We start from the raw sequence: 17,684 nt of genomic DNA on the forward strand, positions 1-17,684 counted from the left end.
AACATTTGCACATACATAGTCCCTAAGTGGGACAGAGTAGTGGCCATCCTCAAGTCACCCTATAGATTTGAACCACAACTCCTCTATTAGCTGCCTGACCTTTCTGCAATTTAATGCAGAGGTTGGATGTGAGGATTAAATAAAGGAAAATATCTAAAAGTGCTTTTGAACTGTGCCTGGCCACACCCAACTGCTTCCTTTTGTCACCCAATGGGTCACATCACTCATTAATGATGCTCACCCAAGCATTTACATTGTCTTGTTTAAGCACCTTCTAAAGTTTCCAGTTGAATAAACTGTGCTTGAGTCTGTTTTTGTAAATACACTGATTGATTGAATCAATGAATATTTGTTTAGTGTCTGCTGTGTGCACTGTGGTCAAATAAGAGAAAAATCCAGTCCCTGCCTTCACGGAGTTTAGATTAGTGATGAGTTTTTTTGCCTCTTTCCAAGTAGTTTAGGGCTCTACTACAAAAAGAAACCTTTTCTCGGCTGGGTGCAATGGCTCACGCCTGTAATCCCAGCACTTTGGGAGGCCAAGGTGGGCGGATCATGAGGTCAGGAGTTCGAGACCAGCCTGGCCAACATGGTGAAACCCCACCTCTACTAAAAATACAAAAATTAGCCAGGCATGATGGCGTGTGCCTGTAGTCCCAGCTACTCTGGAGGCTGAGGCAGGAGAATTGCTTGAACCCGGGAGGTGGAGGTTGTGGTGAGCCGAGATCACACCACTGCACTCCAGCCGGAATGACAAAGCAAGACTCTGTCTCAAAAAAAAAAGAGAGAAACCTTTTCTCTCTTTGCAACCTCCTTAGAGGACTGAGCCCAGTGAGGGGCACTCCAAGGCAGAAAACAAATAGAAAGAGCAAAGACTCTGGAATCAGAAGTACAGAGGTGCAAATCTGGCTTCCACCCCCATCTAGCTCTATAATCGTGGTAAGTTAGAAAAACATTTCACCTCAATTTAACAGCAGTAAAGAGAAGCCAAGGCCAGGCATGGTGGCTCACACCTATAATCCCAGCACTTTGGGAAGCCAAGGTGGGGGGATTGCTTGAGTTCAGGAGTTCGAGACCAGCCTGGGCAACACAGCGAGACTCCCGTCTCTACAAAATTAAAAAATCTGTCCGGGTGTGGTGGCTCACACCTGTAATCCCAGCACTTTGGGAGGCCAAGGCGGGTAGATCACCTGAGGTTGGGAGTTCGAGACCAGCCTGACCAACATGGAGAAACCCCATCCCTACTAAAAATACAAAAAAATTAGCTGAGCGTGGTGGCACATGACTGTAATCGCAGCTACTCGGGAGGGTGAGGCAGGAAAATTGCTTGGACCTGGGAGGCAGAGGTTGCGGTGAGCCAAGATCACGCCATTGCACTCCAGCCTGGGCAACAACAGGGAAACTCTGTCTCAAAAAAAAAAAAAAAATTAGCCAGGCATGGTGGTACGCACCTGTAATCCCAGCTACTCAGGAGGCTGAGGCAGGAGAATCACTTGAGCCCAGGATGTGGAGGTTGCATTGAGCCAAGATCATGCCACTGCACTCCAGCCTGGGCAACAGGGTGAGACTCTGTCTCAAAAAAAAAAAAAAAAAAAAAAAACTCCCGACCTCAGGTGATCTGCCCACCTTGGCCTCCTAAAGAGCTGGTATTACAGGCATCAGCTACCGTGCCCGGCCAGAGTTTTGTATTTTTAGTAGAGACAGGGTTTCGCCATGTTGGCCAGGCTGGTCTCGAACTCCTCATCTCAAGTAATCTGCCCGCCTCAGCCTCCCAGTGCTGGGATTACAGGTGTCAGCCACTGTGCCCAGCCTACTCCTCTCCTTATATTTCCAATTATTTCATACTCTTAGGATCTCTAAGACTATGAACTAGTTTATGCCTGATCATTTTAACTTCATGGTAATACAGGCTTGCTACATTTTTATTTTTATTTTTTATATATTTTTATTTTTTAGTAGAGATGGGGTCTTGCCACATTGCCCAGGCTGGTCTTGGACTCCTGGCCTCAAGCAATACTCCCTGCTCAGCCTCCTAAAGTGTTGGGATTACAGGCATGAGCTCCCACACCCGGCCTCGCTTAATACTCTGTATCAATAGAATGGAGGCTGTTCAACTGCACTGTTAATAGTTTTTTTGTTTTTTTTTTCTTAATGTCCCATCCTGGAACTGAGCTTTCCCAGCATTCTCTTTTTCCTTATTTCAGAATGCTCCTTGTTCCAAAAAAGGCAATTACTTTTTTTGAGAAGACTTTTCTGATCACACAATCTAAGGAAGCTCTTCTCTCTCCAGCCTTGAGGGTCTCTCTCTCAACCCCTCATTTGTTTCCTCCATCTATCTCATTTATCACAATTTGTGATTTTGAACAACTAGTTATTCTTTAGGAGTCTACCTTCTACCTCCTCCAACAAAAGGTAGGTTTCATGAAACCAGCAACTTTGTTTAACTCATCTGTTGCCATATTCCTGGCACCAAGCCCTGTGGCTGGCACATAGTGCTCAAAAAAACTAGTGGCTGAATGAATGAATGAAATGCAACTTATACCTCCTTTCACCAAATGCATCTTTTCCCTTTCTCCAGCTTTCTATCTCCTTTCTCTCCCAAACTTCTCTTTTCTCTCATTTTCCTTGCTGTGGCTCTTTCTCTTCCATTTATTAATACTTTGCACCTTCACTCCCTTCTCTTAATTCCATTCATTCAACCAAACAACACTTCTGAACACCAACTCCATTTAAAGCACTGAGCCTTGCACTGTGAAAGACACAAAGTTGACACAACCCCTTCTCACACAGACCATACAATTTTTATCCTTTTCTCTTGTGTTTCACATCAGGGCTCATGAACTTCCCAGACTCCTGAAACAGTGATTTGTTACCAGTTTCCTAGAACAGTCCCAATACGAAATAACTGGGCTTGTCAACCCCACAATGCAGCACTCATAACCGCCTGTTGCTGGGTGCTTTGGTGTGGTGAATATAGAATGTGGTTGCACACTCAAGGGCACGGCTCCAGTGACCCCAGGCAGGATGAGAATAAGGCCCTCCTGGAGCCATTGAAGAGACTTGTCCCATGTGAGTGAGTCCTGCTCCTTGAGGTTCCCATGAACTCCTCCTGCTTCCCTAGTATCACACACTCAACTCACAATCTACGTGTACTCCATGGGCATTTCAGCTCTTCTGTCTCCCGTCAGGCAGAATTCTGCCTCTACTCTAGCCTGATGCCCTGCCTTATCATTTATACTTGGCTGGTTTCATTTTCTTCCCTACCCACATCTCAGTTTTCTAGAAATTGCCCTTGAAGAAGGAGCAGACCTATGTGGTCACGTTTGAGAGAGGAAAATGCCACATGACTTTGCTCTTCTAGAGCCTGATCAAGGGTGGTCTGCCAAATTAAAGAGAATTCAGTCGCAGCTGGGCTGGGCCAGTCTCTCTCTCTCTTTTTTTTTGGCTAAGAATTAGAATTAGGAAACAGAGGAGATCCATCATCATTGATTGTGGACTTGTGAAGATGTATTCGCTTGGGGTTAAAAATCAGGTTGGGCCATGGGCAAACAGAGAATGTGGTCTGAGAGACAGAACAGAATCAGACTGGCATGGAGAGAAGCAAAGATCACAGAAACCATGAGGCCTCTGAGAGATGAAGAAACTACTTTGGTCCTTGGCAACTTCCCAAGGCCAGTTCTCATGAAGCCTGGCTTGACTCGTGTGGTCATGAGACTGCCCCTGGCCTCTTACAATATCTGCCCCCACTTAGCTGGCCTGAGTGGAGCTGTGTTCCCTGAAACCTAAGTGCATTCATCTAAACACATCTTCCTATATAGAATTCTCTTTTGGTTCCTGTCAGATTTACCCCTTCCATAGAACTCTGCTCTTGACTCAGACTCACCTTTAAGGGTGTGAACTCAGTTTTCCACCCCTTGATGAAGCTGCCTTGGCTCACCTGCCAGGAAATGTCCTGTGAACTGTCCTGCACACCCCCACGGGTTTCAGCTATCTCAGGTCAGTCTATTACCCAGCACTGCAATTATGCACCCACAGGCATTTACTATCTAATTATAGCAAGAGTTTTAAAACACTTTCTAGCTAATGACTTTTAAACACATTTTAAAAAGCGGTGTTATCAGATACAAGACACTATAATAATGACAACATTCCTGATGTGTGCTACAGGTTTTATGTGCATAGGTTCACCCATGGCAACCTGAAGAACCATAACAATAAACATGTTTATCTGCTGTGCCGTGGCCAATACTGTCTCCCTCTCTCCTTTCCAGGGATAAAGGTGACAAATCTTTTTTTCAAATACAGTTTGTTCTGGTTTGTGGAAAGTACTCTGCAATCAATATACATGAACAGAAACCTTACAATGTGATGGATATTGCTGGATCTCAGTTCAAAGATCCCATGTTTAATCAAGTACTTGGGTAAAGTATGAAATAGGAAGATCAAATGCAGGCTGTATGAAGAACAATCAGGGAGTTAACCTAACAATCACTCATCTAAAACCAGAAAACTTGGTTATTTACTTGATACTGTGCAGAACCAGGATTTAGAACAACGTCACGATTATTTTCCAATATCCTGTTTTACTCAATGGATCTCAGATGGAGAGTGAAGAAGCAATTAAACTCCTCTGGTTTCAGCCCCAATTAAAGACAAGGGACTCCTGTTTAATTGCAAAGCTGCTTACGTCTGCCTTCGGGTATTATTTATTTACTCACTAATCACATCCTCAAATAATCAGCAACAGGCTAAGAGGAACTGGGGAGGCAACTGTGTGAATCTTTTGGATTCCTCAGTTTGGGAACATTGACAGGAAGACTTACATTAGATCATTTCGGCCACACGACAAAGAGGAAAATGCAGTATTTAAAGAAAAGGGCCGGGTGTGGTGGCTCACGCCTGTAATCCCTCAAGTGATCCACCAGGGGGATCAAAAAATTACCCGGGCATGGTGGCGGATGCCTGTAATACAAAAATTACAAAAATTAGCTGGGTGTGTTGGCAGGTGCCTGTAATCCCAGCTACTCGGGAGGCTGAGGCAGAAGAATTGCTTGAACCCAGGAGGCAGAGGTTGCAGTGAGCCAAGATCGTGCCACCACACTCCAGCCTGGGTGACAGAGCGAGACTCTGTCTCAAAACAAACAAACAAACACAAAACCGGTCATGGCGGCTCATGCCTGTAATCCCAACATTTTAGGAGGCCGAGGAGGGTGGATCACCTGAGGTCAGGAGTTCGAGACCAGCCTGGCCAACATGGCGAAACCCTGTCTCTACTAAAAGTACAAAAATTAGCTAGGGGTGATGGTGCATGCCTGTAGTCCCAGCTACTTGGGAGGCTGAGATAGGAGAATTGCTTGAACCTGGGGGGCAGAGATTGCAGTGAGCTGAGATCGTGCCACTGCACTCCAGCCTGGGCGACAGAGTCAGACTCTGTCTCCCAAAAAAAAAAAAAAAAAAAAAAAAAGCCACAAGTGAACAGCTAAGACATTCCCCTTTCCTCTACTAAATTAGTATTGGGAATCTTTCCAAGAAACTCTGTATCAACCTGCTTTTTTTTCTTTTCGAGGATTTGATCCTTTTTGATCCAAAGACATATGAAATTGAGTTTTATTCCAGAATTTTTTTTAAAAAGGTACAAAAGGGTGACATACAAACAAACACAGGCAAAGTCTTTCTGAACAGCAGTCTCTACTTCAGGATTTTTAAATCAAAAGGAAAGGCCTGAAAAGGGTAGGGTAAGGATTGCTTTTTTTGCCCAAAGATCTCTCTCAAGAAGAAAACATAGTTTTAATTTTTATTAATTTTTTTTTTTTTTATTTTTTAAGATGGAGTCTCGCTCTGTTGACCAGGCTGGAGTGCAGTGGAGCAATCTTGGCTCACTGCAACCTCCACCTCCGGGGTTCAAGTGATTCTCCTGCCTCAGCCTCCCAGTAGCTGGGATTACAGGCGCCTACCACCACATCCAGCTAATTTTTTTGTATTTTTAGTAGAGACGGGGTTTCACCATATTGGGTAGGCTGGTCTCAAACTCTCGACCTCAAGTGATCCGCCCACCTCGGCCTCGCAAAGTGCTGGGATTACAGGTGTGGGCCACCGTGCCTGGGAGTTTTAATTTTTAATAACAATAAAGTTTTAACAAGGAAGAGGAAAAAAGAATTTTGTTAGCTTTACGAGTTACTATAAACACACAGACCAGAAATTTTCATCTCCCTTTTTCCCTCTACCCCACCAAATCATCCACCTAACAATATAAGAAGAATTTCTTTTGCCCCAGATGAAAAGCAAAAGGGATTTGGGGATCTGAGTTCTTTTTCTAGGATGTTTTGACCCTGAATATGTTCCTTAACTCCAAGGACCCTGAGAATCAATTCCCTTCAATCCAGCAATTGTTCAGGCTACAGTCTCCTGCCTAGATTATAATATTTCCATTTAGTTTCGTGCCTCACATCAATTTTAACTGCACTTCTTAGATGAATGGTATAGCAAAATCTAAAAGATACCCTCTAAAAATGAGTCCACTGTTGGAAGTTTCAACATTTGGCCTTTTGTGTCAGTAGTGCAAGGCCCCGCCTCCATCAGATACCCAGGGGGGCGGATGAAAGGGCAAACTTCGCTGGGGAACACAGGCTCCTCTGTGCACAATTCAAGCCTAGTCAATAGCAACCCGGGCATGGAATGTGCTCCGTGGGGTGTGCTGAGTGTACTCCTACACAAACGGCATTCTCCAAAGATAACCTACCTGGATTGAAATAAAAAATAATATTTAATAAATCCTGGTCTCCCCACGTGATGGCATTCTTGTACTTCTGGTACAGAGGGTACAACATGTCCTCCCAAGCCAGGCCTGTTGGAATCATGCTGTTCTGGAAAAAAGAAAACCATCAGAACAGCTGAAGCAAAGCAAATACATTTTGTTCACTGAGAAACAATGTAAAGGGACTGGTTTTCTTCCCTTCAGAGGACGGAAACAAATACAGGAGGGGTCCTGCTATTCTCAGGTCACAGAACAAAGCAAAATTTGGGCTATTGCATCGCTTTTGTCAGCTGTACACAAGGATACTAGATGGACCAGGGACTGACAGTTGAACCTATAGTTTCTACTCAGAAAACCATGCCTGGAATTGAACCCCTTCCTTTCTTCTCTTCCCTCCCTCCCTCCCTCCCTCCCTTCCTTCTTGTGTTTGTGTTTTGGTTTTGAGACAGAGTCTTGCTCTGTCGCCCAGGCTGGAGTGCAGTGGCTCGATCTTGGCTTACTGCAACCTCCACCTCCCGGGTTCAAGCGAGTCTCGTGCCTCAGCCTCCCAAGTAGCTGAGACTACGGGTGCACGCCATCATGCCCGGCTAACTTTTTGTATTTTTAGTAGAGATGGGGTTTCCCCCTGTTGGCCAGGCTGTTGTCAAACTCCTGACTTCAAGTGACCCATTTCCCTCCCAAAGTGCTGGGATTACAGGCGTGAGTCACCACACCTAAGAAAGAGGCAAAGTCTTTCTGAACAGCAGTCTCTACTTCAGGATTCTCTACTCCACCTTTCTTAGGTGAACATCTTTCTTAGGCTTATTTCCTCACTGTGAGGTGAAGGAACAAAATACAGATAACAGAGTTCAGGTATCTTAAGGAAAAACACCTTTCCTTGTCTTAAACAATGATTTACTTTTAAAATAAAAGTAACATATTCACAGACTGAATTATTCAAACAGCACACAAAAATACAAAATAAAAAAGTAAAAATATTCTTCTTCCATATCCCATTATTCCCACTTTCCCCAGAAGTATCCACAATTAACAATTAATGGTCTCTTAGGTATTCTTCTGGACATTTCTTTTTCTTTCTTTCTTTCTTTTTTTAGAGACAGGGTCTCACTCTGTTGTTTAGGGTGAAGTGCAGTGGCTTAATGCAGCCTCGACCTCCTGGGCTCAAGCAATCCTCCCATCTCAGCTTCCCAAGTAGCTGAGACTACAGCACGTGCCACCATGCCCCATTACTTCTTCTGGAAATTTCTAAGGCATACAAATAATCACGGTCTCTGTCGCCAGGCTGGAGTACAGTGGCGTGATCTTGGCTCACTGCAACCTCTGCTGTCCAGGTTCACACGATTCTCCTGCCTTAGCCTCCTGAATAGCTGGGACTACAGGTGTGCGCCATCATTCCTGGCTAATTTTTGTGTTTTTAGTAGAGACGGGGTTTCGCCATGTTGGTCAGGCTGGTCTCAAACTCCTGGCCTCAAGTGATCCACCTGCCTTGGTCTTCCAAAGTGCTGGGATTACAAATGTGAGCCACCACCCCTGGCCAGGAGGATAATTTTTTTGACTAGTTCTCTAGTGATGTTCTTTTAGGTTCTTTCCAGGTCTTTGCTAGGATAAAAGATGAGATCATGAACATCCTTACACAAATATCGTCATGGACTTATATAAATATATCCCTAGGGTAATTTGAAGAAATTTTACATAGTCTTTGAAGCATTGGGTATGAAGAGTTCAAACGTTATGGAATTCAGAAATGCAACATAGTATTCCTGAATGGTAACTTTGCTGAAGCTTTAAATTCCATTGCCATCTGAGCTTTTCCTCAATAAACAAATATTCTATAATTTTCTAAATACTTTTCTCTGGTTCCTTTTATCCTCACCTATAGGCCACCCAATTTCCAAAATCAGCATATTGACACTCTGGGAATACCACTGTTGACAAGACCAACTCCCAGTCTTTAAACAAGGAATTTTAAAGCACTCGTTTACCTTGAACTGGGTACTTCTTATCCGAGTTAAATTCATTAACATGACTCCTGAATTAACTCCTGCAGAGCCATAGAAAGGATGCCTAGCAAAGCGGCTGTACCAGCCAATCTTGGGGATTTCGTGCTCAGGGGCCATGGCTGCAAGCTGGGTGGAATTAAACAGCCTCAGAAGCTTCCAGATGTCATCGACAGGTCTCAGAAAGAGAACATCGGTGTCCACGTAGAGAAGTGAGTCCACATCCTTTAAAATCACCTTTGTGTGTGAGGAGTGGGCGTAAAGGGGAGAGGAGGGAAGAAAACAAAACAAAAACAGGTCAGAAACAAAGGAAGTAGCCTGATAGGTAAATAACGCTACCAACTTTTGTTGATTTGTATTCAATTCTGGAAAGGTACCACTCTTAGCTTCCATTCCTTCCTTCTCCTTTGACTTGAGGAATGAGTGTCGATCAAGAGTAGAGACTTACAAGAAGATAAATCTTGGTCTGGATTAGCCCAATTCTGGGACTCTGGACTATATTTGATAGGGGTTGAACTTACAAAAAAATAAAAACATCAGCAAATTACTGTGGCTCTCACTTCTTCCATCTTCCAATAAGGCCACTTGTTTTTCTCTCTTAGGTTTTCCTTGGAACATCCAGTGTGGCATTAGAAAACTTGACGTGGACAATCTCTACTCATTTATTTACTTATTTTTGAGATGGAGTCTCACTCTGTCGCCCAGGCTGGAGTGCAGTGGCCTGATCTTGGCTCATTGCAACCTGAAGTGGACAATCTCTAAAGCAGCTCATACCAAGTCTTGGGGGTAAATACTCTCTGTCTCTGGATCCATTTCTTCTAGTGTTAATGGGGGGCCCTGCACCTTTTAAAATATATATAAATATATAAATATATATAAATATAAATACACACACACACACACACACACACACACACAGGCCGGGAGCAGTGGCTCATGCCTGTAATTCCAGCACTTTGGGAGGCCAAGGCAGGCGGATCACGAGGTCAAGAGATTAAGACCATCCTGGCCAACGTGGTGAAACCCCGTCTCTACTAAAAATACAAAAATTAGCTGGGCATGGTGGTGTATGCCTGTAGTCCCACATACTCAGGAGGCGGAGGCAGAAGAATCGCTTGAATCCGGGGGGGGCGGAGGTAGCAGTGAACCAAGATAGCACCACTACACTCCAGCCTGGCAACAGAGTGAGACTCCATTTCAAAATAAAAAACTTAAAAAATATATAGTTTACAGATGAGGGTCTTGCTCTGTTGTCCAGGTTGCAGTGCAGTGGCATGCTCTTGGCTCACTGCACTCTCAATCTCCTGGACTCAAGTGGTCCTCCCACCTCAGCCTCCCGAGTAGCTAGGACCACAGCTACGCACCACCACGCCTGGCTTTTTAAATTATTTGTGGAGACAAGGTGTTGTTATGTTGTCTGGGCTGGTCTTAAACTTCTGGACTCAAGTGATCCTCCCACCTTGGCCTCCCAAAGTGCTGGGATCACAGGTGTGAGTCACTGTGACCCGCCTAAAATGTATTTTTAGCTAAGATTTGGTCTTGGGATTAGGCAATGCAAGTCATTGGCTAGCTTTGTTTGTATATCAGTATGTGGCAACCTTTTTCCCCTAAAGGGCCAGATAGTAAATATTTCAGGCTCTGTTGCAACTCCTCAAATCTGCTGTTGTAACATGAAAGCAGCCATTGATAACAGATAAACAATGAGAGTGGGCCGGGCGCAGTTTCTTCAAAACAACAGAATTTGAAGATTCTAATTTCAATCCTAGCACTTTGGGAGGCCGAGGCCGGCAGATAGCTTGAGCCCAGGAGTTCAAGACCAGCCTAGGCAAATGGTGAAACCCCATCTTTATCAAAAAATAGAAAAATTAGCCAGGCATGGTGGCATGCGTCTATAGTCCCATCTACTCAGGGAGCTAAGTTGGGAGGATTGCTTGAACCTGGGAGGCAGAGGTTGCAGTGAGCCAAGATCACACCACTGCACTCCAGCCTGTGTGACAGAGAGAGACTCTGTCTCAAAATAATAATAATAATGATAATAATAATAATGAGAGTGGCTGTGTGTCCTAATAAAAGTTTATTTCAGGACACGGAAGTTTGAATTTCATATAATTTTCAGATATCACAAAATATCCTTCTTTTGATTTTTCAACCCCTTGAAATGTAAAAGCCACTCCTGCCTCACAGGCTGTGGTTTGCTAACCTCTGGATGATTCAAGCCACCTTAGGTAAATTAGTTCTCCTGTGCGAACTGCTTAGCTTTCCAGAGCTTTGCTGGGTGATTTGAGACTTCAAAGCCTTAGTTAGTAGTAGCATTATTTGCTTTGTTTTGCCATTGTTCCCCAAACTTTGGGGTAGCTTAACCAAGGAAAGATTTGAATCTTCCTGGATCCTTGGTCTAACATCATCCCAACACCATAACACTTAGGGACTGAATGTCTGTGTCCCCAACATTCATATGTTGAAGTCCTAACCCACAATGCGATGGCTTTTGGAAAGGGGCCTTTGGGAGATAATTGGGTTTAGCTGAGGTCAGAAGGATAGGGCCCTCAAGATGGGATCAGTGCCCTTATAAGAAGAGACACCAGAGAGTGCTCTCTCTCTGCCATGTGAGGACAGAGGGAGAAGGTGGCCATTTGCAAGCCAGGAAGAGGCTCCATCACCACAACCTGACCACGCTGACACCCTGATCTCAGACTTGCAGCCTCCAGAACCGTGAGAAAATAAATTTCTGTTGTTTCAGCCACCCAGTCTTGTATTTTGTTACGGCAGCCCAAGCAGAATAGTATAACATGCCATTGGTATCCCCAATATTTAAAATTGATGAACATGGGTGCTACATGATACAAGTATCAAAGGAATTTCAGACTTGAGTAATTCTGAAGCCCACAGAATTAGCCACAGGATTTATCTTTTGTTCTTCATCTACTAGAGGAATGGATGTTACAAACCAATAAAATGAAATTAAAATACTGATCATCTACCATTTCATAAATGAAGATTATCTTAACATCTATTTTAAGAATTTGAAGATTCTAAGCCAGGCACGGTGCCTGGGAGGCTGAGGCAGGCAGATCACTTTAGGTCAGGAGTTTGAGACCAGCCTGGCCAATATGCTGAAACTCTGTCTCTACTAAAAACACAAAAATTAGCCGGGGGTTGTGGTGCGTGCCTGTAATTCCAGATACTCGAGAGGCTGAGGTACAAGAATTGCTTGAGCCCGGGAGGTGAGGGTTGCAGTGAGCCGAAATGATGGCACTGCACTCCAGCCTGGGTGACAGAGTGAGACTCTGTATTAAAAAAAAAAAAAAAAAAAAAAAAAAAAAAAAAAAAAAAGCTGGGCATGGTGTCACATGCCTGTAATTCCAGCTATTCAGGAGGCTGAGGCAGGAGAATCCCTTGAACCCGGGAGGCAGAGGTTACAGTGAGCCGAGATCGTGCCACTGCACTGCAGCCTGGGAGACAGAGTGAGTAAGACTCTGTCTCAAAAACAAACAAAACAAAACAAAAAAATAAACAAAACAAAACAAAAAAACAATTTGAAGACTCTAATTTCAAAATTAGGAAGAATTCTGTATATTGACTGCTTCTTAAACTAAGCATTTAAAGTTTCAGCATGCTCATTTTGGTATGTAGATCATATTTCAAAGGAACACACAAAAGTAACCCTAATGTTACATCTCAGAGAAATGTGAGAAAACAGCACTTAAGAATCGTGGGTCTGGTATTCCTGAGTTCAAGTCTTGGCAGCCTGAGGTACTACCCTTGTGACTTCAGACAAGTTCCTCAGTTTACCACCCACCCAGGTTGTTACAAGGATGCAGTGAAATGAAACCCATAAAGTACTCAGTACAGTGGCTGGCACATAGTAAGTACACAATAAATAGCAGTTTTGTAAGAAGTCTCTGTGTTTTCGCTTTTAAAATGTCAAGTATAATTAGTTACCATTCGCATCAATGCTCACAGCACTTCAAAACATGTGTCAACCACAAAAAGCCTTTCATGTAGTCAGAGTCAAGCAGTGCAACGAAGTTTTTGAACCTTCCTAATATGATCCACTCAGTACCTTGACTGAAAATAAGTACATAAGGACTTTTTACTCTTTATCTGAAAAAACAAAAGACCAAAAAAAAAAATCACTTTTTGATAACATTGCATCTCTGGAGGCTAATTCTGCAGCAATTACTGCTGGTATTAATTTGAAGAGGATCATTGTTGGCCATGTTATAATGGAATGTGGGATATTTACCAAAAGGATATAAAATTAGCCATTCTAATTCCTTTACGGAAAATAGCCAGCACTAGCAATGAGGCCTTTGTTTTTTTAGAGTAAGGGGCGGGGTTAAAAGGCAGCACACAATAGCACTCTGTACCCGATGCTGCTGGCTATAATGTAATGGATCTTCCTGCTCCTGCTCCATGCACCACCCTAACCTGGGCACCCACCTCCAGTGAACCCTGCTCAGCCATCTGCACCAAGTGTGAGCCAAAGCCTGGCCACGGGCAGCAAGATGATCAGGGGCTCACCAGTGCACCTTCAAATTCATTTTCAATTTGTTGTAATTCTAGTCTGAATTTGACAGTATGACTTGGCGTTTAAAAGTTTTAGGTTTGAAATCTGACTACCTACGTTCAAATTCCATTTCCACCACTAACTATGTGATCTTGAACAAGCTCTTTTGGCCCACTTTTTTTTTAGACAGGGTTTCACTCTGTCACCCAGGTTGGAGTGCAGTGGTGCAATCATAGCTCACTGAGCCTTGACCTCCTGGGCTCAAGTGATCCTCTCATATCAGCCTCCTGTGTAGCTGGGACCACAGGCATGAGTTACCACGGCCAGCTAATTTTTTATTCTCTTTTCTTTTTTTGAGATGAAGTCTCACACTGTCGCCTGGGCTGGAGTGCAATGGCGTGATCTCGGCTCACTGCAACCTCCGCCTCCTGGGTTCAAGTGATTCTCCTGCCTCAACCTCTGGAGTAGCTGGGATTACAGGTGTGTGCCATCATACCTGGCTAATTTTTGTATTTTTATTAGAGACGAGGTTTCACCATGTTGGCCAGGCTGGTCTCGAACTCCTGACCTCAAGTGATCCGCCCGCCTCAGCCTTCCCAAGTCCTGGGATTACAGGTGTAAGCCACGGTGCCCAGCCGCTAATTTTTTTGTTTTTTTGTAGAGACAAGCTCTTGGTTTGTTGCCAGGTTGGTCTTGAACTCCTGGGCTCAAGTTATCCTCCTGCCTTAGCCTCCCAAAGGGCTGGGATTACAGGCATAAGCCACCATGCCTGGCTGCTTAAGCCATCTAAGTCTCAGTTTCCTCTTCCTGTAAATGGGATTGATAATCCATTTCATAATGCTGCCAGGATGATTAAATGAGATCGTGTGTGAAGCCCCTGGCACACACACAGCAAGGACTCAATAAATACTATGTGATCTTATTCTCATCCCACTCTCATGAGGGCTAGGTTTCCTGACTGACAGCCCAGGTAACCAGCAACTGGCTATGCTAGTAGTAATGAAAGAATGAGCCCGGGCACTGCGGCTCACGCCTGTAGTCCCAGCACTTTGGGGGGCTAAGGTGGGCGGATCACGAGGTCAAGACATCAAGACCATCCTGGCCAACGTGGTGAGACCCCATCTCTACTAAAAATACAAAAATACAAAAAAAGTTGGCTGGGCATGGTGTCGCGTGCCTGTGGTCTCAGCTACTCTGGAGGCTGAGGCAGGAGAATCGCTTGAACCCAGGAGGCGGAGGTTGCAGTCAGCCGAGATCACCCCATGGCACTCCAGCCTGGTGATGGAGCAAGACTCCATCTCAAAAAAAAAAAAAAAAAAGAAAAAGAAAGAAAGAATGACACATATTCCCTGTTCACAGGAGCTTTAATGGGGGAGACAGAAAAGGGGCAAAGCAAGGTGATGATGAGAAGGTTAGCACAGAAGCACAAAGCAGAGCCCCTAAGCCAGGCTGGAGGAAAAGTAAGGAAAGCTTCCCAGCAGAAGTGACATCTAAGCTAAGAGATAAATAAATGGAGAGCAGGGCAAACATGGAAGAGCATGTGAAAACAGAGGGCATGGCAAAGGGAGGACTGCCAGTTGCTCCGGGGCTGGAGTTTACAGTGGGAGGAGGGGTGAGAGATCAGGCTGTCCAAGTGGGCAGGTGCCCGATCAGGAACTGTGTTGACAAATTTGGACTTAATCCTGAGAGCAACAGGGAGATATGTTCAACGACTTGACCCAGACACCTCTAGGTCATCCCTGCTTCCACGCCTACCCATACTGCCCGCATTCAATCCTCAGCAAGTCACATAGGCTCTACCTCCAAAATGTCTGAGTCTGTCCATTTCTCTCCTTCTCTGCTTCCTCACCTGAAGTCCAAGGCACCATGACAGTTCTCCTAGAATTCTGTAAAGTTCTGTTCCCTGGGCTCCCTGTGTCTGCACTTGCCCCCTCCAATCCACTCCTCACAGAGCAGTCAAAGGGATTTTTTTTTTTTTTTGACAGAATCTTGCTCTGTCGCCAGGCTGGAGTGCAGTGGCGTGATCTTGGCTCACTGCAACCTCTGCCTCCCGGGTTCAAGCGATTCTCCTGCCTCAGCCTCCCAAGCAGCTGGGATTACAGGCGCCTACCACCATGCCCAGCTAATTTTTGTATTTTCAGTAGAGACGGAGTGTCACCATGTTGGCCAGGATGGTCTCGATCTCCTGACCTTGTGATCTACCCACCTCGGCCTCCCAAAGTGCTGGGATTACAGGCGTGAGCCACTGCGCCTGGCCCGGGATTTTTAATTTCCATTGTGACTTGTTCTTCAACCCATCAGTTATGTACAAGTGTCTTGTTTAACTTCCAAATATTTGGAATTTTCCAGATATCTTTTTGTTATCCACTTCCAAGTTAACTCCCTTGTAGTCAGGGAGCACACTGCAGGATTGCCATCTTTTCGAATTGACTGAGACTTGTTTTATGGCCCAGGATATGGCCTATCTTGGTGAATGTTCCCTGTACATTTGATAAAAAAATGTTTATGCTGCAGTTGCTGGGTGTAGTAGTCTATAAATGCTATAGCTGTTGATGAGGTCACTTGGTTGATAGTGTTGTCAAGGTCTTCTATATCCTCACTGGTTTTCACGAGCTCCATGGAGCTTTACATCCAGACACAAAGAAAAAGGGATGGAGAAATGTGGAGTTACTGCAAATTCATTTATATCAACAGGTATATTTAGAGAATCATTATTCATTTTCCCATTAATGATAGTTAGTTATTAAAGGAGGAATGCTGGAATCTCCAACTCTGTGAATTTATCTTTTTCTCTATTTGTCTAGGAATGTTTTTGCTTCGTGGAACTGGAAGCTTTGTTATGAGGTGTACACTCATTTGAGATGGTTACGCCTTCCTGATGGGTTGATCCTTATATCGTTATGCAACATCCAGAGGGCTTTGAAACAAAAACAAAAACCTACAATAGATCATCCTACTTTCATCCTCAAACCCCTCCAAGGCCTTTCACTGCATTTCCTTCTTTTTTTTTAGAGACGGAGTTTTGCTCCCGTTGCCCAGGCTGGAAGTGCGATGGTGTGACCTTGGCTCACTGCAACCTCCGCCTCCTGGGTTCAAGTGATTCTCCTGCCTCAGCTTCCTGAGTAGCTGGGCACACAGGTGCCCACCACCACGCTTGGCTACTTTTTTGCATTTTTAGTAGAGGTGAAGTTTCACCATGTTGGCTAGGCTGGTCTAGAACTCTCGACCTCAAGTGATCCACCCATCTCCACCTCCCAAAGTGCTGGGATTACAGGCGTGAACCACCTGCCCGGCCTTCACTGCATTTCAAATAGTCACACCTGTACCACAGTCTATGAAAGGCTCCATAGGATATACACACTCCGTCTACCTCTCCAACTTAGTCGGCTGTCACCAGTGTTCCTCCACTGTGTAGCACAATCCATTTTTTTTGTTTGTTTGTTTTTTGGTTTTTTTTGGCTCCAGGGCCTTACACCTTTCATTATTGCTCTATTACTGTCAAAGTCAGCAGTGGATAGGGAGCTAAATAATCCTAATAGAAAGCCAATGAGCTCCTAATTCTCTCCCCGTTTACAGCCAGGGTCTTCTCTATCTGAGATACTCTTAAATATTTGTTTCTATCTTTGTCTTTTCTTAGATAGAAACAAATATTTAAGTCTCCTCTGTCAGAAAGAAAACACAAAATCGAAACAATAGGCCAGGTGTGGTAGCTCACCGGGCACTTTGGGAGAAGGAGATGGGAGGATCACTGAGGCCAGGAGTTTGAAAACAGCCTGGGCCATGTAGCAAGGCATCATCTCTGCAATAATATTAATAATAGTAATAATAATAATAAAGTAGCTGGGTGTGGTAGTGTGCACCTGTAGTCCTAGCTACTTGGGAGGCTGAAGTGAGCTGTGATCACACGACTGCACAGAGGCCTAGGCAACAGATGGAGAACTGTCTCTTAAACAAATAAAAACAAAATTAAAGCTATAAATTTCTAATTTAACAAAGGAATCATCTTATCATGGACTAAATGTTTATGTTTCCCCCAAGTTCATATGTTAAAATCCTAACCCACAAGGTGATGGTATTAAGAGGTAGAGTCCTAAAAGGTGATAAGGTATAAGGGTGGAGCCCTCACGAATAGGATTAGCATCCTTATAAAGGAGGCCTCGGAGAGCTCTCTCACCCCTTCCACCACAGGAGGACACGGTGAGAAGCCACCATCTATGAATCAGGAGGCAGGTCCTCACCAGACAGATGCTGAATCAATCTTTTGATGCCTTTATCTTAGACTTCCCAGCCTCTGGAACTGAGAAGTAAATTGCTGTTGTTTATAAGCTACCTGACTTATGGTCTTGTGTTTTTGCAGCCTGAACTAAGATACGCCTTCTGGAATGGCTTAGTCTTCTCTACGACTGGGATGTCTTCTCTCTCACTT

The 17,684-nt window shown here is 44.3% G+C and overlaps 1 protein-coding gene across 3 annotated transcripts in view; it reads right to left on the bottom strand.

Moving 5' to 3' along the window:
• Positions 1 to 17,684, bottom strand: part of GXYLT2 (glucoside xylosyltransferase 2) — an 89,715-nt gene that overhangs the window by 14,042 nt on the left and 57,989 nt on the right. The window contains exons 4-5 of one of the 3 annotated variants that reach the window (XM_054479575.2): positions 8,734 to 8,985; positions 6,737 to 6,860 (exon numbers count right to left, since the gene is read on the bottom strand). In XM_054479575.2, the coding sequence (XP_054335550.1) occupies positions 6,737 to 6,860; positions 8,734 to 8,985 (376 nt within the window). The remainder of the gene's footprint in view (positions 1 to 6,736; positions 6,861 to 8,733; positions 8,986 to 17,684) is intronic. The other 2 variants (XM_054479576.2, XM_054479578.2) reach the window with 2 other exon arrangements.

Source organism: Pongo pygmaeus, chromosome 2 (assembly GCF_028885625.2).
Source record: "Pongo pygmaeus isolate AG05252 chromosome 2, NHGRI_mPonPyg2-v2.0_pri, whole genome shotgun sequence".
NCBI lineage: Eukaryota > Metazoa > Chordata > Mammalia > Primates > Hominidae > Pongo > Pongo pygmaeus.